The sequence below is a fragment of the Girardinichthys multiradiatus genome, chromosome 17 (genome assembly GCF_021462225.1).
Source record: "Girardinichthys multiradiatus isolate DD_20200921_A chromosome 17, DD_fGirMul_XY1, whole genome shotgun sequence".
NCBI lineage: Eukaryota > Metazoa > Chordata > Actinopteri > Cyprinodontiformes > Goodeidae > Girardinichthys > Girardinichthys multiradiatus.
Window position 1 is genome coordinate 27,195,145 of NC_061809.1, and position 25,552 is coordinate 27,220,696.

Sequence of the window (25,552 nt, forward strand, 5' to 3'; positions counted from 1 at the left end):
ACATGCATTTGTAATCCATATCAGATAGTTTTAATCAACCATAATAACTGAATCAGTGAATCAGTCTACACGAGTGACGAGGGACCAGAATGTTGCATTCACTGTCATCATGGTGCAGATTCTTGCGTTTATTTTCATTTTAAGATTAAACGCTAACAAAATTCTGTTTGATGTAATCCGATGCTGTCATATTGTCACAGAACAAAATCTTTACTTTGACATCACAAGAAGAGACGCTACGTCTACTTTTACAGAAGAAAATGCTGTTTTCACTGTTGATGCAGGAAGTAATGTGCTGATTTCTGGAGCATTTAGGCATTCACTTCTTAGGGATAAAATGGCGAGTTTAATGTTTTTGCAAGATGAAACGGGGAGTTTAGTTTTGTTATGGTTTAAATATCATGTATGGTGGTGGTGGGTGACATAGTGGGTTTGGGAGAAAAGGCAATGTTGGATTGTCATGCTTAGCATTACCTCCACCACAGACTTGATTTGTTTGCTGTTGTTCCATTAGAAAATGGCTAAATGCAGCATACACTCATTTTAGAGTTAAAAAAAGTGTCATAATGAAAGGAAATGCATTGTTTGATGTGGTTAGGCAGCAAAACACCACATTTGTTGAGTGTTTGGGCTGAAATGTCAGGTTCTGTGACATTACGAGTAAAAATGTTGTCTTTGAAACCGTCACATTAACAGGTTGAAATGCTGCATTCATTGTCTTTGTATGTTAAAATGTGGAATTTGCAGTGGTTACTGCCTGAAATGTTGAGCTGAGCATCACATCAGGCTGAAATGTTGCGTTTGGCATCCTGGCAGGTTGAAGCGCTACATTCAGTGAGATTACAGGTTGTTCTGTGATGATTTGAAATGCCACTGGTTAAAATGTGGCGTTTGTTGCTAATGTTTGTATCACTAAGGGAGAAATGCTGTATTTTAAGCATGGAAATGCAACATTTGAGGTCTTTAGCATTTTATTTTGGAAAAAAAACATTGTTGTCATCTGTTTATGAATTTTTTTAATGTTGGACTCCGGCACAAGTCAAGTCAGTCCAACATGCACCGGGAACAGGTCCGACTTAGTGCTGGCAATGCGAACCGGACTCTCCTCTCCAATACCCTGGCGTAGGCCTTACCAGGGAGGCTGAGGAGTGTGATCCCCCTGTAGTTGGAACACACCCTACGGTCACCCTTCTTATGCAGGACTGCCCTTTGTCACCGGTCCTGTTCATAACTTTTATGGACAGGATTTCTAGGCGCAGCCAAGGGCCGGAGGGGGTCTGGTTTGGGGACCAGTGGATTTCGTCTCTTCTTTTTGCGGATGACGTGGTCCTGCTGGCCCCCTCTAGCCAAGACCTACAGCATGCGCTGTGGCGGTTCGCAGCCGAGTGTGAAGCGGCTGGGATGAGGATCAGCTCCTCCAAGTCCGAGGCCATGGTTCTCGACCGGAAAAGGGTGGCTTGTCCTCTTCAGGTTGGAGGGGAGTTCCTGCCTGAAGTGGAGGAGTTTAAGTATCTCGGGGTCTTGTTCACGAGTGAGGGAAGAATGGAGCGGGAGATCGACAGACGGATCGGTGCGGCTGCCACAGTAATGGGGGCGCTGTGCCGGTCCGTTGTGGTGAAGAGAGAGCTGAGACGAAAAGCGAAGCTCTCGATTTACCGGTCGGTCTACGTTCCTGCCCTCACCTATAGCCATGAACTTTGGGTCATGACTGAAAGAACGAGATCCCGGATACAAACGGCGGAAATTAGCTTCCTCCGTAGGGTGGCCGGGCACTCCCTTAGAGATAGGGTGAGGAGCTCGGCCATCTGGGAGAGGCTCGGAGTAGAGCCGCTACTCCTCCACATCGAGAGGAGCCAGTTGAGGTGGCTCGGGCATCTATACCGGATGCCTCCTGGACGTCTTCCTCGGGATGTGTTCCAGGCACGTCCCACCGGGAGGAGGCCCAGGGGACGGCCCAGAACACGCTGGAGGGACTATGTCTCTCGGCTGGCCTGGGAACACCTTGGGGTCCCCCCTGAGGAGCTGGAGGAGGTGTCTGGGGAGAGGGACGTCTGGGCGTCTCTGCTGAGTCTGCTGACCCCGCGACCCGGTCCCGGATAAAGCGGAAGAGTACGAGTACAAGTACGAGTTTTGGTTTAGATTGTTCTGTTTGAGATGTTTTACAATTGTACAATAAGAAAAACATGTCATGGTTTAACCATGACATAAGGAATGGACAAGAATGTCTTAAACTAAATGTGCTTTACAAGACCACCGAAGATGATTTTAACAACCTTTTCGTACATATGGCTGATGTTTTTCTCCATTTGAGCCTTATTTCACTCTTCATCCCTCCTTCGTCTTTGTTTAGGTGGACCGGGTGTCCGTTACAGCCGAGAGCAGCGCCGGGGGGCGTTCAACCAACAGACCGGGGGGCGGAGTCATGCGCATCCACCGCCACTTCCCCTACCCGGCCAATCAGATGTACGTAGTGGTGCTGCACCGCGAGCTGAAGCCAATGAGAGTTTACCGGCTGAATGTGAGCTTTGACGCCGCCATCGAGGACGAGCTGCTGGGATTCTTCAGGAGCTCGTACACCCTGCAGAGGGAGAGACGGTACGCTCTCACACACACACTGAGACACACACGTGTTTCTCAAGCAGCAGCAGGTGGTTCAACTAGAAAAGGTCAGAGCTTCACACCCACGACATTGATTAACTCTCAAACACCATAATGTGTGTGTTCCAGCTGTCAGACTGCACACACACTGTTCACTCCCTACTTATGAAATTCCCATAAGCCTCTGAATTGTTTCCACATCGAATTTGGTCCCCACCGTGCTGATAAGAAACTGCTTTTTTGCTGATGCGTTTATTATTTCATACATGAAATAATGTATTGCTGTGTGTGTGTGTGTGTGTGTGTGTGTGTGTGTTACCACCATAACGGACTGTTTCAACACTGCCTGCTCCATACTTATAAAGCTGATTGAATAAAATCCAGCTTTGGAAAAGTTATGTTATGATCTGGAAATTTACAAAGTTCTGATTGGCTGTTGACTGGAGTTTTATGACATAGAATATGTTTTGTTTTGTTTCATCATCACTGTGCAGAATTATGCAGTTAAACCTCAAACAGATCACTGAATCATCTGCTGCTTGGAGCTGAGATGTGACTAAGCAGCAGACTGAGAGGATTTACAGGAATATTTTATTGTAATCTGCAGCCGGAGATGAGTTTGGTGCTTATACCTGGGTGGATCTTTTTGAATTTATCTCTAATAAAATGAAGCCACTTGGAGCTAAAAGGATACCTGAGAGTCAGGCCAAAATCTGAAAGAAGCAACCTTCAATTAGCAGTTAGCAGTTTATTTTCACAGTACAATTAACATTAAACTGACTTATTTTCACAGTTCAAAGTTAAAAGCTACTGCCTTTAGATGCATTACCACAGGTGGCCACAAGGTGCAGGCACTGAAACATCTTCATTATGGTGTCTTTTTTTTTTATAATAATTTTTCCTCCACCAAGGAGGTTATGTTTTTTGTTAGTTTGTCTGTTTTCCAAAATATCTCTAAGAGTTATGATCTGATTTGGATGAAATTTTCCAAAAGGTGTGTATTAGAACAAGGACCAGATGATTTGATTTTGGTGGTGATGCTGAGCAACATCTGGATCCAGGATTTTTTTATCATTGCCAGACCATGGTGCGACAACTTGGAATTTCCACATGGTGCATCACCCTGTCAGCAGAAGACATCCAGAGTGCTCCAAGAAAACAATCTCTTTGTTGGAAGAGACTGTTTGACAATGTTGTTTTCCAGGATTATGAAAAAACTTGGTTTTAAAAGTAGGAGCAACACATATCTGAGCACAGAGGATACAGCCTAGTTCATGCAACGGTAGTTAGTTCGAGCAGAGTCAGCATTTGAGGTGAATATGGGTGTCGTTTGTGAGCATAAGGTATCTCCAAGAAAATCTTTTTTTATGCTGTATTTTCTTCTTTTTTTTTTTGTCCTCAAAGCAAAATGTCTGCTGATGTCTGCAGATAACGTTTAATCAACTGGTCTTTCCAAACTATTACTCAGTAATGTTAACCCTGATAATTAGCTTTACCTCTGGCTAATTTTTTTTCTTTGTGTATGAGCCAAATGAATCAGTGTGTGCTTGACCGTAGCTGCTGTCTGAGTGTATATTGGTATTTTCCCTTCCTATCCATTCACTACTTGATTTTTTTTTTTTTGTGCCAGATGACTTGTTGTTGTGGGTAAACTAATTTCAGAGGGACCCACAATAAACTAACTCCAGAGGGACCCACTAGGGCCACTTGGAACATGCAAAGAGTCGTAGACAGATTGTGTCTGAAAATCATAAGGTTTTACAGCTAACCGATTGCAGTGCAGTTAAACTGCTTGAACAAAAACACAGACTGATTATGTGAAAAAAGTGAGACTTGCATGATCACTGCCTGGCTCTCTAATATAAGGTAGATTGGTGACATCGTTGTTGAGAGGAACGTGCTAAAGCATACTTGTACATTTCAGTGTAACAATGCTAGTCAGATCTGGTGCAGAAATTGAAACTGTAAAGTCCTGAATGCTGCAGGAATTTTAATGTTTTGAATTTTATTTTTTTACTGGGAGCCATAATCTACTGTTGTAAATTACAGACACACTGAGCACACCACAGTGAAGTTCATTCCTCCATAGGGTGCCGGTTTGTTATGTCTTCAAGCGTCATCATTTCTTGTGAACTTCCTCCTTCTCTCTAGATAAATCACCATAGAAATCTTATCTTTATAAACTCAAGTTTGAGCTTCAGACTCCTCTTCGGTGGTCATTGTTGCCTGAGTTTGGACTTCCAAACAAATCCTCTCTTTCAGCTATATTCTCGTCTGTGTTGTGCTCTTCTTTTTTTCTTTAAGGCTTTTTTACATCTATCTCAATTTTGGTCATGAATATGAATGTAACTCTTGTGTGCTGCAAGCTTTAACACAACTAAAATGTAAAAGCTGTAAAAAATAATGATACATCCCTGTTTAAGACAAACTGGCCAAGAAAACATTCGATTGAATTTATCGAGCTGGAGCCAAAGAGGGTTTTTTAGCTTGTTTATTTGTTAATTAGTACTAATGAGTTTACATTCCTGTACCTGCCAAGAAGCTGCTGTTTGTTTGGTCCTTACAGACGGCAGCTAATGGGGTTCTGTTCTGCAGAGATGTATAATGGGACCAAATCAGCTGATGGAGGGATGAACGGAGCAGGACAGTTGCTGCTGTTTTGAATATTTAACCGCTGGTTTAGAAAGAAACTTTTCACTCATTATAGTCATCATTGTTACCTTTTATGTCCATGTTCTGGTCACAGTCTTCATACTGGACCTTGACAGTCTACATCAACATGACTGGTCCAGTTGTAATCATGTGTTGATTGCTCAGCCATCAGCTTCTCTGTTTAAGAGTGCAACCTCTTAAAACAAAGCACAGAGAAGAGAAGTTCAGGTTTTATTGCGCCTGTTTGCAACAGAAGAGATAAAACATGATTTTTAAACAAAACGGGTGTCAAACCGGAGCTGTCTGAGTGGGATTACAGAAAAATTAATCAGCTTGTATCCGATAGAAAAAACCTGTGGTTAATATTTAGTTCATTTAAATAAGGTTTTAAAAAGGGAAACATTTTCTGTCTTTACCCACCAGAGATATTTACAAGTCATGTTCTCCAAGTCTCTTACAAGTGAAATTATCACTCTTTCATCAGCTGCTTGGTTATGAATTTAAAATCCTCATCAGAAGACCAAGTTGAGACATGAACAATTACCAGCTTTTTCAGAAAATGTGATTCAACTTGTAAAAACTGCTGGGAATTATTTTATAAACTAGATTAGTTTATTTTAGCTTTTGAACATCAATAAAAAAAAACTGTACATTTCAAGAAGGAGGTAGAGATAAAAACGTCCCTGTTGTCATCAGCTAACATTACTATTTACATCCTAAATAAACATAAAACAAAAAAATAGACAAAATTACAACCAATGTTTGAATCTCCTGCAAGACTCTACAATATTAAAAAAATGTGTTTTTGTTTAGAGATACAAGCAGAAATGGGTAAATAACTGTTATTGAGTCAAACAGGAAGCGCTTTTATTTTTGAAGAACCAGAAGTGTCCTCAAAGTCACACTAGCTTAAGAGTAACAAAAGAACGTGGTTTAAGATGTGGGTTCGTTTTGGTCTGACTTGTAACCGAGTCATTTAATACAGAGTTCAATGTGTGAGACATCTGTGTCGTCATGTTTATCTGTTGGTGAACAAGTTGTTATAAACCAAATAACGGCCCGTTTTAAGAAGTCGAGTCTCGAGTCAAAGTGAAGGTTTTTTTTTTTTGGCCAACATTCATGAGACTCGAGTCAAAGTCCAAGACCCAATTTATGTTGTCCTCTGATCATCAATAAATTTGTTTTTGGGACATGATCTCTTGTCTCAACCCAAGATGGTGGGTCACAGGACTGATCCACCAATCAGCTGGTTTCTCTTGACCGGCTCCGACCAACTTCTAGCACCTTTTGACCCAGGACTTGGGTTGGGCATCGAGAACTGAGAATCAACTAGAACCGGAACTAAACGTTCGATTCTCCCGGAATCGTTCAAATTTTTATTTTCCCATTCCTACCCCGCCAACCAGAAAAAGAAGCCACCTAATGCCAACGAAGAAGAATCCGCAGGAAGTCTGAGTGCCATAATGGATAGTGTGCAGCGCCCATCAAAAATGTGGCTATACTTTACTAAAACGAACGACCAGTCGGCCCAGCCATTCATATTCTGCTCTTCTGTACATGTTTCCCCACCTCCAATTTATTTCAGAGAGAAATGAATGGCAATATGCAGGTACAACATCTGCTGCCATTTCCTTTCAGTAAGAGCCGCCTGTCTGTTTACAGAGTGAAAGGCCTCACCGATTAAACTCCACAATGGAAACATATTGACCAGGCCCCTTTAACTTAATAACTAAAATGCACAGAAATCAGCAGCATGCACATCATGTCTGTTGGTTTTCTATTACTCTACTACACCTTCTAGTAAATAATTGGCATCGTAGACATTTAGTTTCTGTTAAAAACTGATGTTGGATTGCTGTCATTTTGCATCAACTGTAGCCTCACTGACAGCCAGGCAGCTGTTATGTAGCCACAGTGTTCGTCTGGCAGTGGGAAGACAACCAGAAATTTAAAGTTATGCTGTTGAAAACAAAATGGATGGATTTAATTCATGCTGTGTGCACCTTATCTGCAGGTGCAAAATGACGGGAATGTGTTCTATCTTCTTAACATTTCTGTTGCCTGCAGGGGTTGATATGAACAAATAAGGAAAATATAATGAGGTGATATAAAATCCATTAAAAAACAATGTAAAAAGAGGGTTTATCATCACAGTTTTGCTCCCTGGTTGCTGTAGTTTTAAAGTGTATTTGCAGCTGTTTTGTTAGAAAAGTGAAATCCAGATCTGGTTTCTTCTCTGACAGACATTCTGGCGCAGGCTGAGCTGAAACTCCCCACCAATCAGATCCCTCCTCTTTGTGTGTGCTTGTATTTTTTTCCCCACCTCAGTGTTCCCTTGTTCCCCGGCAGCTTCTGTTTGAATCGATCCAGGATCAATGCGGCAGCTGCTGCACCAGCGCAGCTCGATCATAGCACAACAAGCGACTAGTTAAAGTTAAACGCAGCTTCCGAGGGTAAACCTGGTTACAGTCGACTCTGTGCACAACCTGATTTGTTTAATGTCGCATGAAAGACAAACTGGATTTTCTGAGCAGCATAATCTGTGTTTACACGAGCAGAGTAAAGATTTTTCTGTGTTGCTGTCAAAAGGTTGCTGGGAGAGCAGCAGTTGGAGGGATTTATTAGTTAATCCAGGGAAAAATGGGAAGCCAGATTCCTAATTTATCACAGAAAAGCTCATGATTAATGTACTCTGAAGGTGCTCCTCCGGGTTCATGTTATTAGTTTCTATCTTGAAAACATCTTGAAACAAATCCTCTCTCATTATACTGACGTTTAGCAAATAGAAATAATTCTACTTTCCTAGATAACCGACAACCGGAAAAGGTTTTTGGGATTTAATGTCAGGAAGTTAAAATTGAATGGTTTTCTATGAATTAATGTTTGTATCATTAAAACACCGTCACAAAACTGACGTGTTGTACTACTTAACAGATAAATGTTATATTTGTAGGTAGATTAGTTGAATAAAAGGTGAAAAAATAAAAATATATTGTGTCTCTGCAGTGCACCCTGTGTATATGTCACATCTTGTGACATATTCTGGTTTTTGTGTTACTTTTTATAAATTATTTTTTACAAATCGCATTGTGTTGCAGTAAGATTATCTCCTGAGCTTCTAGAAAATTCCTCTGTTTGGTTGTAAGCCACAAGTTTTATCTTCTACGACCAGTCAGTGAGGTGTCTGAAACATTCCTTGGAGGTGTTGGTCCATATTGACCTGTTCAAGAAGCCAGTTTGAGATGATTTGAGCTTTGTAACATGGTGCATCATCCTGCTGTTGCCATTGGAAGATGGGCACACTGTGGTAGTGAAGGGATGGACATGGTCAGCACCAATCCTCCGGTAGGCCCTGGTGTTCACATAATGCTGAGTTGGTGCTAAGGGGCCCAAAGTGGGACTCGGGCAACATTATTGTCCAGTTTTGGTGACTCTGTGTGAATTGTAGCATCAGTTACCTGCTCTTGGCTGACAGGAGGGAAACCTGCTGTGGTCATCTACTGCCAGTTGATCAGTTTCTGAAATACTCAGATTACCACCAACAACCGTCCCTCACTCAAAGTCTGTTAGAAGTCCTTTTCACCACAACTACATGTCTAAAATCATTGAGTTGCCAACATGTGATTGGCTGTGTGTTAACAAGAAATTGAACAGGTGTACCTAATAAAGTGGCTGGTGAGTAGTGTTTTACACTCAGGAAACGTTTATTGATTTGTGGTTCTAAGATTGGGATGATTATGTGTTTTACTGGGAATGTTGGGAACTGTGGAGTAAATGCTTCATGTTCTACAACTCATTTTATTGGAGAAATGTAGCTTTCTGCTTCAAACAGCCTCTGGGTTCAGGGACTGTACACTGCTGAGGTGTGTGTGTGTGTGTGTTAGGATTAGCTTGATGCAGCCATGCAGCTAATGCTAACACACTGTGAGATTAGTTGAATATGTGGAGTTCCTATAAACCCCAGACTGGGTTTAAATGCTTATAAGACCGATAGAGGAAGAATTAATTAGCCCTCGCTGTCTGCTGTGTCCCAGTTAAACCAGTTTAGTTCTGCTCAGCTCTTCTCTGTACCATCAGTTAATGCACTGACTGGACTGGACCTTCCATACATAAACAGGTATTCTGTTCATTCAGTTCTTTACAGATTCATTCCTCTTTCCCTGTGCATAATCATAGAGACGTGAGTAATCTAAAGAAATTTAGAAATCAAATACTCATCTGAACTTGAACAGCTTGCTCTGAGGAGCACTCGGTGACAGTAGGGAGAAAAAACTCTAACAGGAAGACACCTCAAAGAAAGACAGAATAAGGGGCTGTGGGGGTCTACCTGTGAAGAAGAAATATGAATAATTAATTATTTACACTACTACTTAGTGCTTCAAGTAGTAGTTAGTGACATTAACTGATGTTTTAGCAATTTGGTTTAAGAAAGCAAAGTTGCTTTATAACCCCCCTAAATACTTGTGCGTTCCTTGAATCTTAAATTCACACAGCTTCTCCACAACAAGAGTTTGACCTGCTGTGGTGGAGACCATCTAAAGCTTGGAAATGTACAAGAAGGGGAATATATCACTGATTCACGGTTCCTAGAGGTCCATAAAATATGAGCGAGAGGGCGGTTACCTAGAGATGCTTAAAACAATAATACATTTTATTCCTCTAATGCCTTTCTAGGAACTAAAAGACGCTTTACATAAGTAAATCAATAAAAACCACACATAAAATGCATTAAAAAGGCAGATTTAGATATTAAGAGTGATTTTAAAGAGATGGGTTTGGAGTTCTTTCATGAAGGTAGGGAGGTTGGAGTCGGGTGGGAGCAGCGATAGAAAACCGATGGCGACAGTGGAGGTTCTGCAAGACGGGTGACGTGTTCACAGCATAACCTGTTCACCGGGTGTGGCTGAGGGGGCGAGCAGCGGAGTTTTGGATGGTATACCATGAAGAGTACTTGTGCAGTAGTCGATTCTGGATGTGACAAAGGCATTGATTAGGGTTTCAGCAGCAGAGAAAGTAAGGGTTATCGATGAGAGTTGATAAATAGCCAAATTAAAACCATAACTCATAAAATGATTGTCAAATAAAAGTAGGTCTTACCCTGAAATTAAACCAGTGGACTTGCTTTTATTGCATTTTCAGTTAACTCATTGCAGCAATGCAAAGATTTATCCCTGATTCTGTTTGTAAAGCCAGATGCACAGCAGCTCTTTCCAGTTTCTGTCTGTTTTCAGTGCTCTGCTTGCCACTCAGTGGGACATGTCATGCAGGAGATGACATCATGTGCATGACCTCTGTAGAGCAGTGGGAGTCCAATCTGACTGGCCAACTGCATTACTGCTGTGTAGAGCATGACTGCATGACATTTAGAATATAATATCCTGTCCAAGAAGCCCTTTTCTGACATTGTACATGGTGCTGCACAGTAAGTTGAATCACCATCTTTGCTGAATTATCAACATTTCACATTTATTTAATCATAAATGCATTTTATCATCTTAAAACCTCAACTTTCACATTAAGGGGTCAAACGAATCCTCTTAAAATAAAATGATTTGTAAACTGCTTTGTGTATTTCCTCAGATTATCTTTGTATTAATACTTATTTGATGATCTCAAACATTTAATGTGACAGAAAAGCAAAAAACAAAAGAAATGTGAAGATAATTTTTGATGAAAATGTGTTTTTCATCTTATCAGGATTCATTTTATTTTCATAAAGGCTGCAGCGTTTGTGGGAGCATCAGTGTCTTGCTGTAAACATTGCACTGATGCATTGAAACATCAGACTGTACTGCACGAAACTCCGACATCTTAAGAAAAACTATGTCCCCTTGGGTTAAAATGGGGACATAAATTACACATAAACAGCCTATAGCACCAAATGGATTGGATCTTCAGTGATGTATACTCACTGGAAAGAAAGAAACAAACTGGACAGTCGATTTCTGGTTGTAATTTGGCATACATGCAGATCGGGGAGTTTTCCACACAATCCACACTTAGATTTAGTTAAATGTCCCTCATCAAGTAGCATCTACATCACACACTCGTAACCATCAATAAGCATCTGGAGTATCTGTTGCTGGTTATTTTTGGCAGAATTTGGTAGAATTTATTTAGATTCGTTGGTAGGATCCATTGTCCTGCTGGAATTATACTGTCAAACCGGCTTTACTGTGGACAGACCCACTGGTGTTCCAGCAGGTTCCAGTTCATGAAGGGGCTTCGGCCTTGGTTCCTGGGTTGTTCCTGAACACCCCAACTGTTGTTCATCTAATGTGGGCAGTCTCAGTCTTCCTCCAGACCTTGATAAAGCTACTCCGGTACAATTGTTTGAACTGATGATATTGGAATTTACAGATGCTTAGAGACTCCCCCAACATCTGTAAATCTACAGGTCTCCTTCTTAGATCCTCACTGAGCTCCTCTAGCTTTTGTTTGGTCAGTTCAAAGAGTGTTGTCATCCAAAACTTCACTTCAGATGGAGATTGCACAGCCTCTACATCCTGCAAAACATCATTATGCCCCACATCCAGACTCCTAAAATAACAGATTAGAAACTGTTATCTATTTAGACATGAAGGCTCTGAATGAGATTTTGAGTTTTTTTCTGTGTTTTTAAAGACCAAACTCTTCATAAAATCAGCAGTTTCAATTGTTCACCTTCACACCCACCTTCTAGGCCTTTTATGTGCTCCAAGAGAAGTCAAGTAGCAAAAATTGAACTGAAGTACACTTAAGGTAAATATTTCCCTGGAGGAGAAAATGGCTGCTATAACTGCAGCTTTAGAGTGCATCTTCCAGTGAAGAGCGTGGTGATGCGGAGCCAAGGTTACATTCCTGCTGGGTGAACATCAGCATATACAGTTTAATTATCTTGTAATTCAAACTACCTGTCAACCAAAGCCAGGTGAGCTTCAGAAGAATGAGCCACTGATCAGAGCTTTCTGTGCTTGTGGCTTTTTAAAATGTTGGGTTCAAGGCCCAACCTGTAGCTTCGGTTTCAGGTTTTTACTTGAGGTAGACTAAAGAAAATAAATCTGACATGATCTTTCACCTGTCCTCACACCTTTGTTCCTTGTCCTCTCAGGAACTGTTAACTGACTTCATCCAGACGGTTTACAGCTGTGTCCCTAAAAGTGTTTTATTGGTAGGGTATCTGGTTTGCTTTAATGGGATTTTCAGTTCCTGTATAACTAAAGCAAAAGCCCATCCAGAGTATCATTAGATGCAGCATCTCAGCCTGGTTTGGTAACCTTTCTGTCCGGCTCACCTGGCTCACACAAAGAGCTATGAAGTTGATTGAAATCGAACAGCATCCCTGACTTCAGACCATCTTTATGGAAACAATAATCAGACAGGCCCAGAAAATATCCCAGACTCCACTCACATCCTTCAGATTATCAGCTTCTTCCTTCAGGTCGGAGCCTGACAGTTCCTGCATTTGTCCCACATTTATCGCACTCCCCATCAAAGCCTTAAATAGCATCAAAAACACCAAACTGTGATTACAGAACTACAAGTTATGGTCTACAGGATTTTAAACTGTATTACCAGGCTTTTATTGTACTTATTTGTCCAAGTACTGAATTGTAAAACAATGAGTTAAATGTAGTGGGAGAAAGTGGAAATAAGTGTGAATGGAGCAGCCAGTGTCTGTACCCAAGACAAATTTCCTTCGGATCATTCAGGATACATGTACGTGCCAGGTGTATGTTGCTGCTCCTCTGTATCCGAAGGAGTCAACTTATGTGGCTTATCCCAATAAGATGCATCCCTTAGGAGGTTTTCCAGACAAGTTACCCTGGGAGGAGACCCCTTCTGAAGCTAAAAGCAAACATACAGTGGTTACGATGCAGAGATATTTGCTGCAGAGGCTTTAAGACTTCTCAGAATGCAGAGGAAGGTTCATATGAGATCCTAATTTCCATTGTAGAAAGAAACTCTGATGCATTAATTAGTTTTTGCACCTCAAGGGCAATTTCCATTGGAATAAATGGGAACAGTAATTTGGAAGATTATTCCGTTGTCTCCTGGTGCAGCCTTAATTACAGTGCCATGGATGAAAATCTGCTGTCTCGGAACCACTCGGATGAATCTGCCAGTTTGCCCTCCACCAGTACTCCGACAATTTCAGAAGAAGTGATCCAGATATGCATCACATTTTAATTGGTCCCTTACCAGCTTCATCTTTTTGACTGCGTTTAGATTTTGTTTTAAGAATATTACTGGAAGAACTCACACTTTGAAGCCTAAAGAAAGGTCTTAAAAATCCCATTCAGCTAATTAGTTTACAGGTCCTAGGAATGTTGTTAAAGTCTTCCAACCAGACTGTTCAAGAGACTTAGAGAGCTAAATGTCAGGTTCTGTGGCAAACGTCTGACCCTCATGGGAGAAAACCCGCAGGCGATCAGATATTGGTCAATCTCTGATTGGTGCATCTCTTATAAAAAGTCAAACCTGAGGTGACCCTCTTTCCTCTAACCTTGATCCTTACTCTCTGAGTTTATCCAGATTCGCTGAAGATATCATGATTTGTTGAACCTGGTTTCCAGTTCAGAGCTCTGATCTCTTTGATGGTTCCAGATCAGAAAATATTGAAAACAGGAATGACAAGCAATGTGTCCTTGTTCTATGACTAAAAGTGAAAGCTGGCTAAACTCGTGCTTCAGTCCCATATTTTGCTCTGAATGAGATGAATCAGCAGCTCCGTCTGCAGCTGGAAGAGTGCAGCACTCAACACGCTGCGGTCATTTCAATGTGACAGCTCAGAATTGCAATTTGAGACGTAGCTTAAAGCGATCGGCGTGTCCACTGTGTGTGTGTGTGTGTGTGTGTGTGTGTGATGAATATAGAAATAAAACACAGCTGACTCTGCAGTTTCTGCACATCTCTGATTCTGAACGAGGTGCGTTTGTTCGATCTCTTCTTTGGTGGTGATGACGGCAGGAACTGATGTCATTTCCACTTCTCGTCTCACGTTCAGTTTAAGCAGAGTATCGCTTCATGAATACATGCACCCGTGTGTGTGTGTGTGTGTGTGGCTGCCAATCAGGATTACTGTTACAACAGGCGTTACCGTGGCAGCAGGACGTCAGATCGGCTGTGTGTGTGTGTGCGTGTGTTGATGCTGGGGTTGGATGAAGAGGTGTGTGTGTGTATAACAGGCTCATCCTCCTCGTCTCTAATAGATCTTCTCTTTATCTCATCCCTCTCAGGCTCTCTCCATTATTCTCTCCCTCTGCCTGCCTCTCTCTGTTTTATTCCATCTCTTCTTCCTTCTCCTCCTGTGCACTCTTCCTCCCTCCATTTGCACCTTTCTACTGCTCATTTCAATTTTCTTTTTTCATTCTGCCTCCATTTATACCTTCCTTCTCCCTCAGCTGGTTACATCCTTTCTTCTGCTGTTCTTCTTCCTTCCTTTCCTTCTTTTTCCTTTCCCATCTCAGTGCTTCCCTCTTCCTCTCCTCTCCTTCTTCCTTATCCTCTGTGCATTACATCTTCTCTCCTCTGAGCTTAATCTCTCCACTCTTCTTCATGTTGACTTCTCTTCACTTGTTTCTCATCATTTATCCTTCCTTTTTTTAACTTTATCGCCTCTATTCAGGATTTACTTTTGTTTGTTCTCTTTTTCTGCCTTTATCTCACCTTTTTCTGGCTTTACTCGTTCCCTCCTCATCTTTCCTATGATTCATCCATCTTTGTTTATTGTTTAGTTTGGATTAGTGTGGAAAAAGAAAAAGGAAGTTAACATCTGAATCTTCTATAAACTCAACCATTTGAAGAGTTTTTCATTGTTATAAAAGGTGAACATCAGGAAGTTTTTCCACTCAAACTGGTGCCAGTCCTTGTTCAGCACCACTTCTTTCTGTTTCCACGGCTGAAACTTTCTCTGCCCTAACTTTGTGTTGGTCCAGAAGAAAATGGAGACCAGCAACCAGTGCCTTTTTTCCTCATTCATATTTAAAAAGCAGTTCAAGCTGTCAGATTGGATGGATTCATCTCTAGAAAATGGACTTCCCTGTTTAATTACCTCTTTCAGTTTCTTCTCTGTCTAATGCAGAAAGTGGTCGATTTATACCTTCCTTCTCCCTCAGAAAATGGTCGATAAAAGCACAAAAGGAAAGATTACAGTGTGTCGTAAAAGTATTCACCCCTTGTGAACCTTTCCACATTTTGACTCATTATGGGACAGACCGAAGCATTGGGGTGTCTAATTGTGAAGTAAAAGAAAAATAAGAAATGGTTTTCTGAATGTTTTACAAATAAAACCTGAAAGGTGCGGCATGCTTTTGTTAATGTCACCTTTCAGTCGGATTCCCTAAATAAATACAAGTTCAACCATCAGTCATTGACCTTTGTGTTACTGAACCCAGCTTGTTAAGTGAAATCCTCAGAGGTTTGTTAGAGATTTGCTGCTCAGATGGTGACAGCCATAAGTCATTTCTATGTTGGAGACGCATGCTCTGGTCCAATGAGACCTACAGGTCCTTCTCAAAATATTAGCATATTGTGATAAAGTTAATTATTTTCCATAATGTAATGATGAAAATTTAACATTCATATATTTTAGATTCATTGCACACTAACTGAAATATTTCAGGTCTTTTATTGTCTTAATACGGATGATTGTGGCATACAGCTCACGAAAACCCAAAATTCCTATCTCACAAAATTAGCATATCATTAAAAGAGTCTCTAAACGAGCTATGAACCTAATCATCTGAATCAACGAGTTAACTCTAAACACCTGCAAAAGATTCCTGAGGCCTTTAAAACTCCCAGCCTGGTTCATCACTCAAAACCCCAATCATGGGTAAGACTGCCGACCTGACTGCTGTCCAGAAGGCCACTATTGACACCCTCAAGCAAGAGGGTAAGACACAGAAAGACATTTCTGAACGAATAGGCTGTTCCCAGAGTGCTGTATCAAGGCACCTCAGTGGGAAGTCTGTGGGAAGGAAAAAGTGTGGCAGAAAACACTGCACAACGAGAAGAGGTGACCGGACCCTGAGGAAGATTGTGGAGAAGGGCCGATTCCAGACCTTGGGGGACCTGCGGAAGCAGTGGACTGAGTCTGGAGTAGAAACATCCAGAGCCACCGTGCACAGGCGTGTGCAGGAAATGGGCTACAGGTGCCGCATTCCCCAGGTCAAGCCACTTTTGAACCAGAAACAGCGGCAGAAGCGCCAGACCTTGGCTACAGAGAAGCAGCACTGGACTGTTGCTCAGTGGTCCAAAGTACTTTTTTCGGATGAAAGCAAATTCTGCATGTCATTCGGAAATCAAGGTGCCAGAGTCTGGAGGAAGACTGGGGAGAAGGAAATGCCAAAATGCCATTTTTCAGCACGACCTGGCACCTGCTCACAGTGCCAAAACCACTGGTAAATGGTTTACTGAGCATGGTATCACTGTGCTCAATTGGCCTGCCAACTCTCCTGACCTGAACCCCATAGAGAATCTGTGGGATATTGTGAAGAGAACGTTGAGAGACTCAAGACCCAACACACTGGATGAGCTAAAGGCTGCTATCGAAGCATCCTGGGCCTCCATAAGACCTCAGCAGTTCCAAAGGTTGATTGCCTCCATGCCACGCCGCATTGAAGCAGTAATTTCTAAAAAAGGATTCCCGACCAAGTATTGAGTGCATAACTGTACATGATTATTTGAAGGTTGACGTTTTTTGTATTAAAAACACTTTTCTTTTATTGGTCGGATGAAATATGCTAATTTTGTGAGATAGGAATTTTGGGTTTTCATGACCTGTATGCCAAAATCATCCGTATTAAGACAATAAAAGACCTGAAATATATCAGTTAGTGTGCAATGAATCTAAAATATATGAATGTTAAATTTTCATCATGACATTATGGAAAATAATTAACTTTATCACAATATGCTAATATTTTGAGAAGGACCTGTACATGCCAAAACTAACACAGCACATCGCTCTGAGGCATGGCGGTGGCCACATAATGCTGTGGGGAGGCTTTTCTTCAGCAGGGTCAGGGAAGCCAGAGCTACAGTGGAAGGGTTTAGATCAAAGCATATTCAGGTGTTAGGATGGCCTAATCAAAGTCCAGGCCTAAATCCGAATGAGAATCTGTGGCAGGAATTAAAATTTGATGTTTATCTCTAATTGGTCTGACCTTGAGATTTTTACAAAAAAAAAAAAAAAAAAAAGTCAATCTGTAGATGTTCCTAAGCTGAGAGACCTACAGCTGAAACTGAAACTGCAGGGGGGGTTATTACAAATGCAAGCCACAGTTTTCACCTTTTCATTTTTATTCATACAAGGTTTTAAAAGCCAACAAGCATTCCCCTTCTTCATAATTATGCACCACTTTGTGTCGGTCTATTGAAAAGAAATCCACATAAAATATGACTGATTGTAACAAAATGTAGAGGGAGGTATATTCTTGCACAGCAGGGTACATATGTGTTAATTACCGGTGATGATAAAATCTGCCTGCAAGTTCATGGAAAAGGGTGGCTCAGGAAATCCATTTAATCCGAATCTATTTGGGGAAACGGCTGTAAAACAGAAGAAACTGGAGCTGATGAGATCCAGGGTTCTAACAACCTTCTCTGCAGAAAAGAATGGCATCAAAAGCTGTAAGTCAGTTTGAAATTCAAGGATTAAACTGTAATACAAAGTAGGAAAATGTATTCTCTTCTCTTTCCTCAATCCTTGTTCCACATGTTTGTCCTCTCCTCCTCCTCCTCCTTCCTTTCATCTCTCCTTCGAAACCTTCGGAGCAGAAAAGAACAAACTTTAGAGGAGGATTATTCCCCGGAGTCTTAACTTTCTCCCTGCCAGGTGACTGACGGACGAACGGAAGAACTCTGCCGACTTTCGGCTCGGCTTAGCAAACCGCAGGAAAAAGGGAAGTTCTTGTCCCGTTTATTGTGGATTATCTCTCCGTGGAAGCTGTTTGTCAAACTGTAAGCTTGAAGTAGCAAAAACGTCTCCAGCTGCAGGGAGACAACGTGAGGATTATCCTTTAACCCTCTGAACTCCGACTCCACCTTCAGTTTCTCCTTTGATACGTTCCTGAAGGTCCAACAGTATCCCGCTTCCTGGCAGGGTCACATCTTCCAGGAGGATTTATCCTGAGTCTGGAGCTGGAGAGCAGATTATTTCAGGCCAGATGAGAATGTGAGGAATTGAATTAAGGTTCATTTCATGGCTAATTTAAGGCAGGATCAATTCAGCCTAACCAACCGCACTTATGGACATCATTTAGTGTGTGGGATAAATTTCTGGAAAATTAGGCTTATGATGTAGCCAGAAAAAGACTGCAGGATGTTTATGTTCAGGCGGTTGGCTTTCTGAACAACTCCTGCCAATGTTATTGCTGCTGTGCAGAGGTTTTTAACCACTTTTCATGTGTATTTCCCTTCAAGCAGTCCGATGTTCCTGTAGTTGTTTAATATAGTCCAGAACATTATTGTGGTTCTCCTCAGGTTCCTACACAGTCTGGAGAAGAAAACAGTCTGGACTAAAATTTGTTCCGTCTGTCCATCCATCTGTCCATCCACAGTAAATGGAAACATTCGCACCCACCCGGAGACTAAACTTTGGTTGATATAAATGGAGAGATGCTGAACACAGGTGAAGGAGTTTATTCAGCCAGATTAGAAACGGCTGTGGAGGAGAAGGTCTTTTTTTGTCCTCCCGTGTCTGGCAGAAAATGCTAACATTTTTCTTTGTGGAGATGATTGCCGCCTGGATCCAGCTGGTGTCGGACATATTGGCACAGACCTCTAAAGGAGAGAGAGGTCAGAGAAAAAGATTGAAAGAAAGCTGAAAAGAAAAGTAGAAGCAGCAGAGAAAAACACTTAAAATTGAGAAAAAAGGTAAAATACGGCAAACGGACCGTTCTCCAAGTCCTCCAATTTACAACAAATATCAAACTTTTATTAAAGAAATGTTGCGTGGAGTTGAGCAATAAAAGCAGAATGTGTTGCCAGCTAGAGCTCTTTGGGTTCATCTCTGCTGCAGCTTTCCCTGGCTGGTTCTTACCAGCAGATTGTGGTCATCGGTCCAACCACAGGAAAGTGTCTGTCCTGGTACTTCAGGTCCTGCTTAAATTGAACTAAGAAAGCTATTAGCGTCTGTATGAACAGCTTGTTTCATTATGAGCAATATTTTAAAAAGAACTTTGGTCGGTTAGACAGTGCTGCTCAGATTATGTCCCCGTTTGCTCCAGATATTAGCTTGAAAAGTTAAAAAAACGAGACTAAAAAGCACTAAAAGCACGCATCACATGCTGGTGATAATTCTGTCCGTATTTACTGAGCGGTCCAGCCAGGTCTCTCTCCCGACTTTACCATCAAGAACTTCCAGAACAACTGAAAGCTGGAGCCTGAAGAACCGAACTGGTGGACTTTTTTTTTTTTTTTCCTGCTCCTGTTGGAGCACCTGCTCCTGTTGGAGCACAGCTGGGTGACCACTTAAGTAAATCCTTCCATTTTGCCATTCATTCAATACACCCATCTAGCTGAATCAAATCATCCATCCATCTATCTACTCATCCCTCGTTCCATTCATCCGTCCATTCATCTTATCTTGTAGCTTAGCCTGCACTTGAAGTTCTGAATGGGTTTAAAAAGCCTGCTTGAGGATCACAACACAGAACTCTTGGGAGTGTTACTCCCAAGCTGAATAGTTTGAGTTGTAAGCCACGCCCCTTTGGTTCTGCAATCTCAGTTGAATGATCTGAAAGCACACAGATCCTGTGATCTCAGCGGCTAGCCTTATATGCTGTAAAAGGACAAAGAGGTCTGTCCATCGCCCATCCATCCACTTCTTGTTCTGCCAGGGTGTCTCCTCCCAGAGGCTGATCCTTACAGAGGAAGCTCATTTCAGCCACGTTGATCCAGGATGTCATTCTTTCAGTCATGATGCTTATTTCATGACCATTGGTGAGGACTGGACATTAGATGGATCTGTAAATCCAGAGCTTCATTTTTCAACACAGGTCCTTTCCGCAATAGTAAGATTCAACATCTGTTGCTGATTGGCACTTTTACTCCTGGGGAAGACTTGAGGCTTTGATCCAGTGGGAACATTTCACACATTCCTGTGAAAAAAAACTCGACCATTAACCCCACAGCTTAATAAAATTATTCCCATCAGTAAAATTCAGTAAAAATTGCCAGTTTGCCAATGTTTCATGTATACCTTTGTATCACAGGAACGTCTTCATTCACTATTAGTGGATTCAGGAGATTTAAAACAGATTTAGAAATGATGTTAGAATGAACTTCCATCACTGTTATTGATGAGAAGACGAAAAGGAACAGAAATGTTTAATCATCAGTCCAAGACTTCTTAGATGTTTGATATATAAGGCAAAGAGATTTATCTTTGACTAAATAAAATGGACTGTTTTATACTTTTTCCTGTCCAGGTACCTGGCGGTGACTCAGTTCAGCCCAATCCACGCCCGGAAGGCCTTCCCCTGCTTCGACGAGCCCATCTATAAGGCCACCTTCTCCCTGAGCCTCCGCCACGACCCACAGTACACATCCCTGTCGAACATGCCCGTGGAGAGCAGCTCACCGGCGGACGAGGATGGCTGGGTGACCAACCACTTCGCTCGGACGCCCCGCATGTCCACCTACTACCTGGCGTGGGCTGTTTGCAACTTCACCTACAGGGAGACGCAGACCAGCGGTGGGGTGACGGTGAGTGTCCAAGCTTTCCACTAGAATCTGAGCCACCTCAGAAATCCAGCCACAAGCTCATGGTTTTGATTTTGTCTCAGCCTTTTATCTTCTGCGCTCTCCTCTGGGGAAACTGTTTGTTTGTAGTCGGAGAGGAAGAAAGCTCTCTGATGAAACCTGCGTGAATTCGGCTCGAGCCTGTTTTACCAACATCGTCTCTCGCTACATCTCACATCCATCAGACCTCATCTCTGGGGTTAAAACGTAAGATAGGAGCTGCAGTCATTATCATCAGACAATAATTGATATAATTAAGCTCTGATTGGGGGAATAATAGCTTTATATCAGTTGCTGGCAGGAGAAACAAAGTGAGGACGAATGAGTGATGGTTCAGATTTGACATCATTAAAGCTTTTATTTGTCGTTGGTGTGGTTCAACAATATGCATCTCTGCAGATTTTAGTTTGACCTAATTTCTATGATTTAATTTGATTGGTGTTTCTTTTTGTTTGAGGTTGTAACTCTAGATGCACCAATCAGGATTTATTTTGCCTTCCTGCTGTTAGTGGTCATTCATTATTTTGTATTAGGAGCAGAGGTGATGTCACACAGTGTGAGTGAAAGGTGTGGCTGTAAAGCAGGGTACTACTGTTATTTTAAAACAAAAAAAGAGTAAACATTGTGTTAAATTGGTCTTAGCCAATGTCCCCGGAAATGTCCCCGGAAATGTCCCCGATTTTAGCGTTTTGTGAATGAGAAATGTGTAGACTTACTACGGTAGCCGAGGGTAGAAAGCGTGAGTGAGCATGCTGCTGTTACGGTAGCTGGTCGTGCTGCTCAACGTTGGACTGGGCTGATCCTGGCCGTGATAAAGGTTTGCTTCGTGGTAGGAAATGTTACTAGTGTTGTCAACATAAAACAAAAAATGGTAAAAAAAAGAAACAAATGGCTTGGATGTGTTTCGTTTAACTAAAGGTGAAGACACAAATGCTACTAAACCAAGTTTTTATGAACGAACAGAACAGCAAATAGGAAGACAAGAGCACAACGTCCGAAGTAAGATGTTTTAGAATTGATTGGTGACCTTTAGTTTATATTTCCTGAGTTACTTTTGAGTTGTTTTGCTAATTTATTATAGTGATTTGTGAACTCAGGCTGAGGGGTGTTTTACACTCGGTTTGGGCATATGAAAGTTACTGAAAGGAGTCAGTAGCAGGGAAAGTGAATGAGGCAAGAACTGCATGAACTAAGAATGAGAAGGGAGAGAGAATCACCTGGTTAAATGTACATTTCTTCCGTTGTATGAGCCTGTAGCTCCTAGTAAAAATATTTTTTTTTGTTTTTGCTAAATATGGCAATTTTGGAATTTCATCAACCGAAGAAAATTGTTAAATCATTAAAGAAGAGTTAATATTTTTATATTATTATCCTAGTTTCCTAGTATCTAAAAATATCCAACAACTAAAGGGTATCTGAAACAAAAATCCTACTTTATGTGTTAAATTGTACTTTTTCAGTATGTTATATGCTCTGATGTTTTTGGAGAGGATTGTTTATGTTATGTCTCTTTTAGAATAGTGACTGTCTGATAGAAGAGGAGAGAGGAGGAAAATAGAAAGAAGAGGAAAGCTAAGAGCAGATGAGTGTTAGAAAAAGGGGGACAGTAAAGAAGACAGACATTACTACTGCTATTTATTTGTTTTATTACTCTTAGGAAATGCTAACAGTGTGGATAGACTTTCCTGCTATTACACTTGAGTTTTATAGATTAATTATAAATAAATATTTTTAAATAAATTAAACTGTAGGTGTACCAATGTTTTCATTATATTTTGATAACATTTATTTATTTTCTCTGAGCTGGAAATGTCCCCGCATTTGATTTCAGAAAAAAGACTAAAACTATAACGGAAACTAATAAAAACTAAACTGAAACTAAGCATTTTCAAAAAATAAAAACTAAACTAGCAAACAAATGCTAAAAACTAGTGAAAACTAAAATAGAATTGAAAACGTGAAGTCAAAACTCAATAAAAATAAAAACTAATAAAAATTGCCAAACTATTAAAACCTTGGTCTGAACTGCACATGATCCTCAGCAGATGATCCTGCCAGTGCAACCACTGGGATAAAATGAGACCGTAAAAACACGTTTATCAGAGCTGGTGGCACTTCATCTTCGCTCTGTAGAGATCGTGTATTTGTAACCTGGAGATATCAGTGGATTGTCTGCAGATGATACAATTAAATCAGCAGCTTTTTGTTATCTCTGGGTGAAGACGGTAATTAAGATGTGAACTGATGATAACCACTGGAGTATCTCCAGATAAGAAACAATGAATTTCCTTCCTTGCTGATCCTCAGGGCTTCAATGGACTATGTTCCTCCTTCTGCGACATTTGAAAAATCGTTTCATAGTCTCCAGTTTTAGTTTTATTGTTATTTTAAAAGGTTTTTTCCACCTGAGTGAAATGACCAGGATAGATGTAGAAGAGTTTCTAAGATTTCTTCTTCATTCTCAACGTAAAAACAAAATCAGAAAGAGACAGCATTTATGTTCCAGTATTGTTTTGGCTGAGAACCACAGGAACAAACTGAGTAGATGAATTAGTTGTCTCTTGCTGTCCATCTTTGTGCTTCCTGCAGAATCTCAGTCTATCCTTGATTTTGTTTGTGGTTGTTCTTTGGACAGATGTGACTACTGAGCTACTTTGCGCGCTGCTGATGGTGAGCAAGCTCTGCCCTGGTGGTATCCAGTTCTGTAGCACCTTACTCAGACAGAGACATCCAGAAGCTTTCTGAACCCATCAGCTTGAAGTTCTTGATGGTGCAGTAAACTGTTTGAAACAATTGAAGAACACTTTTCTTTGGAGGCATCCATTCCCAACAGATTCATCAGTTCATTGTCTTCTGCTTATGAGGGATGGGATCTTGGACACCCTAATCTGGAAATATTTCTAACTTGTTGAACACTGACTGCTCATCAGAAGTCACACCTCCAGCTCTGTCTGCTAGCTCATGAACTCATGGATGCTCATTGGATAGCTGGATTTACTTCAGGGATGAAGAGGGGGTAAATATAAATTTATGCCACAGATGTTTCTTTGGAGGGCAATGAAAACCATGTATTATTTTCCTTTCAATTCACAATTAGGCACTGTTTTGTGTTGATCTGCCACAATAATTATTAGGAAGTCTGAGGTTCTAAGTAGAGATGCAAAGAGTTTATTCCATTTTGGTAAACTTTGACCTACCAAATCCAATATCTGTTCAAATACTATGATACAGGAATATTTAAGATATAATATAAGATAAATATAATAAATCCGATTTAGGAGAAGAGGTGACGTCACACTGTGTGAGTGGCAGAGGAGTGCCTGGGCACAAGATTGAAACCCAGATATTCTGCTCGCCAGCAAAACGTCCCAATCAGACACCCAAACCCCCTTAGATAACTCCTTTCAATCCGGAGGAGCAGCATATTTACTCTGAGCTCCTTTCCTCATCTCTGGATAGCCGTAGCTCTACCCACCCTCCAGCCCATTTCTGCTCCTTGTGTCTTGGTTTTCATTCCGTCAGTCATCATCCACATCTCACGACAGTGAGAGCTTTGTTTTTGGCTCAGCTCCTTCTTCACCACGACAGACCTGAATAACATCCTCATGTCTCCTTCCTACCGTCATTGGTGAATTAGACACCTAGGTACTCTACATGATGCAGAGACGGACCCCTGACCTAGGGGAGAACAGTCCAGCTTTTGGTAACATATTGTTTCTGGAACATCTGACCTTCTTTTTTTGCAGCCAAGGTTCTTGAGCAGGGTTCAGTTTAACATTTAAGTTTGAGTCCTGTGTTGATTGATGAGTTGTTGCAAGAAAAACAGATAATAAACCCAACTAGGCGAATGTTTTGCATTCGAATGTCTACAATGTAATAAAAAGCTGATGTAAAAGTCTGGAGTTTTCAAATATTGTAGGAACCCAGTTTAAAGTTCTCTGCAGACAACTCTTAATAGAACCATCCTGGATGGATTCAGTTTTTAATGAAGTATTGGAATATTTTAGGTAAATAATCAGAACTGAAACACTTAGACCAACTCTGGGTCCCAGAACCACATGATCTAAAGTTTGGTCTCAGTCAAACCAAATCCCACCATCAGGTTGTTTTTCTCTCTCACTTCAGCACCCCTGTTGTGATTCTGATTTGAAAGTCAAATCTGGGCTGGCGCTGCTGGTTTCACCTGATTTTCTCATCTGTTTCCAACCGTAACGCTTCAAACTCAAATGTGCATATCCACGCATCCGATTTCTTACACAAGGACACAACACATGCACGACCTTGTTCCCCCTCCCTTCCTCCCATCATCTCTCTATCAGTGTAATTACAGCGCATCCATCTCGTCTGCCAGGAACTCAAGGTCGGCGCTCCAACACATGTGCAGCCTTTGGCTCCTTGTTACAGAATTATAATTTAGGAGGAATTTGGTTTTAATGACAAATCATATCTGAGTCATATATAACCATCAGCAGGCTCTGAGACGGAGTTTGTGTTGGGATGTTGGAGTGGAACCACGAACAGACACATCTTTATTTTTGTCCTTTTTCTATTTTTATACCAAACTCTGGCAAAT

General features: G+C 41.2%; 1 protein-coding gene across 7 annotated transcripts in view; it reads left to right on the plus strand.

Annotated features, from left to right (window-relative positions):
* The window catches only part of LOC124883040 (thyrotropin-releasing hormone-degrading ectoenzyme-like), a 344,041-nt gene that overhangs the window by 143,416 nt on the left and 175,073 nt on the right, over positions 1-25,552 (plus strand). For all 7 annotated transcript variants that reach the window (XM_047389881.1, XM_047389880.1, XM_047389882.1 and 4 more), the window contains 2 exons: positions 2,351-2,595; positions 20,667-20,943. In XM_047389881.1, coding sequence (XP_047245837.1) covers positions 2,423-2,595; positions 20,667-20,943 — 450 coding nt within the window. In that variant the 5' untranslated portion in view covers positions 2,351-2,422. The remainder of the gene's footprint in view (positions 1-2,350; positions 2,596-20,666; positions 20,944-25,552) is intronic.